The sequence below is a fragment of the Fukomys damarensis genome, unplaced genomic scaffold (genome assembly GCF_012274545.1).
Source record: "Fukomys damarensis isolate Sample0158 unplaced genomic scaffold, DMR_v1.0_HiC HiC_scaffold_33, whole genome shotgun sequence".
NCBI classification, from domain to species: Eukaryota; Metazoa; Chordata; class Mammalia; order Rodentia; family Bathyergidae; genus Fukomys; species Fukomys damarensis.
In genome coordinates this window covers 18,136,471-18,138,357 of record NW_022900945.1, presented here as the reverse complement: position 1 = coordinate 18,138,357, position 1,887 = coordinate 18,136,471, and the positions used below count along the sequence as shown (strand labels likewise).

General features: G+C 32.9%; 1 protein-coding gene across 5 annotated transcripts in view; it reads right to left on the bottom strand.

The window, feature by feature from the left end:
- Spata1 (spermatogenesis associated 1) overlaps positions 1 to 1,887 on the bottom strand; it is a 58,216-nt gene that overhangs the window by 43,394 nt on the left and 12,935 nt on the right. For all 5 annotated transcript variants that reach the window (XM_010636725.2, XM_010636728.2, XM_010636726.2 and 2 more), the window contains one exon: positions 1,403 to 1,560. In XM_010636725.2, coding sequence (XP_010635027.1) covers positions 1,403 to 1,444 — 42 coding nt within the window. In that variant the 5' untranslated portion in view covers positions 1,445 to 1,560. The remainder of the gene's footprint in view (positions 1 to 1,402; positions 1,561 to 1,887) is intronic.

Genomic DNA, 1,887 nt, shown 5'->3' with positions numbered 1-1,887 from the left:
TTATAGTAAAACATTCTATTTATACCAAAATCCTGGTTATCATCTTTTATTCCTGTATTTAGTGGAAATAATTCATTAATATTTTCACTAAACTTATTAACCAACAAAATACATTAAAAGATGTATCTACATAGGGGCACATATTTTCCCATTTGCCTTAGGTTTCGAAATGGCTACCTGTGGGACTGTTGAACACTCTTTCTATTTAAAATGTTGGTATCTTGTTCACTATGGATTTTAAGCAATAACTTTAATTTTTAAATATATTGTACTAAAGTATTCATCTTGATTTACTAAAGCTTTGATTGCCCCCTTAAATTTTGCATTCTGATAGCAAGTACATCATTTACCTTGGACTAGTCCCAGCTCTGTAAGGGATACAGAAAATAACCAATAAATGTAAAACACTAATAAATTAGCATATTATAAGCAGATAATTATTAGAGAATAAAAGCAGAGTAAGGAAAATAGGGAAGACAAGGATTAGAGAAGTTTTCAATTTTAAATAGAATAGGGTAGGTATCACAGAACAGGTGAGATTTGGATACAGAATTAAAGGAAATAATGAATTAGTCAAATGATTTCCTAGATAAAGAGTTCCAGGAAGAGCTAGAGGAAGTGCTTGGGAGGCAGGAGGATTGCTATGAGTTTGAGGCCAGCTTGGGTCACCTGAGTTCAAGGCCAGCCTGAATTACATAGCAAGCCCCTACCTCAGAAAAGCAACAACAACAGCAACAAAAAAAAAAAAAAAAAAAAAAAAAAAGAAAAGAAAAAGGAAAAGCCTCTAGGTGTGATCAGTATGATTAATGCAGAAAGAATAATATAGTAGGAAATAAAAATCAGGGGAAAAAAAGTAGTAGAAGAACAAATTAAATAGAGCTTAATTTGGGTCATTTAAAGGTCCTCTTTTTTTTTGAGACGGGGTCTATGTAGCGAACGAGTGGCATACTACCAGCAAAAGATGCCACTTGAGATTCATGGCCATGAATTTAACGTGAGAATAATCCTTATGCTGGCATATTTTTATCTAACCATGTTCAGCTGCTCTGGAGTAGGTGAGGTATAGGTAGAGAAATGAAGGAGAGTTGTTTTATAAATGAAAATAGAGCAAGAGAAGGGCAAAGAGTCGAAAGTATGAGCTAAGGATTGATCAAGATTGCTCTATGGAATTTAAACTAGGTATGGAGTGCATTATATACTTTCTCATTATTATTAAGCAATAAAGTTGGTAAGATTAATTCATTGGAGTTCTCAATTTAGAAAACTAGTCACTGAGCTAATGGCACAAGAAGTATAATTGGATAATGGGATGCATGAGGTGAGGAATTAATATCTAACACTTTACGTAACTCACAGTTTTTGATTTATCAAAATGCAACAACGATAGACCTACTTTTCTTACCTCTGATGAAGAAGGCCGACTTGGATTGAGTGACATATTCATTAGTGTCTACAAGTTATAATTATCCGTTGAAATTCTGTTCTTCTTTCTTCATTTAAGTAGTATTACATATTTGATAGATTTTGGGCTTGTTCAAAAAATCATTGCACTTCCGTTCTCTTTGTTGAAAAAGTGAAAAGAAATACAAAAAGCTTTAAAAGGTTCCAAATGAAACCTGGGAATGAATACAATCTTATTCTGATAAAAAAAAGACCCACTACAAATAGGCAGGTAATTGCAATGAAATGAACATGCATCTTATTTAGATGGTCCCCATCTTGTAACAATGCAAAAGCAACACTTTACTTTAAATTTTGAATTTCGATCTTTTCATGGGCCAGGGATTTAACTCAGTGGTTCCACCTCCTGCCTCACAAATGCAAGGACGTGAATTCGATACCCGGTACAAAAAAAAAAAAAAAAAAAAAAAAAAAAAAAAAAAAAAA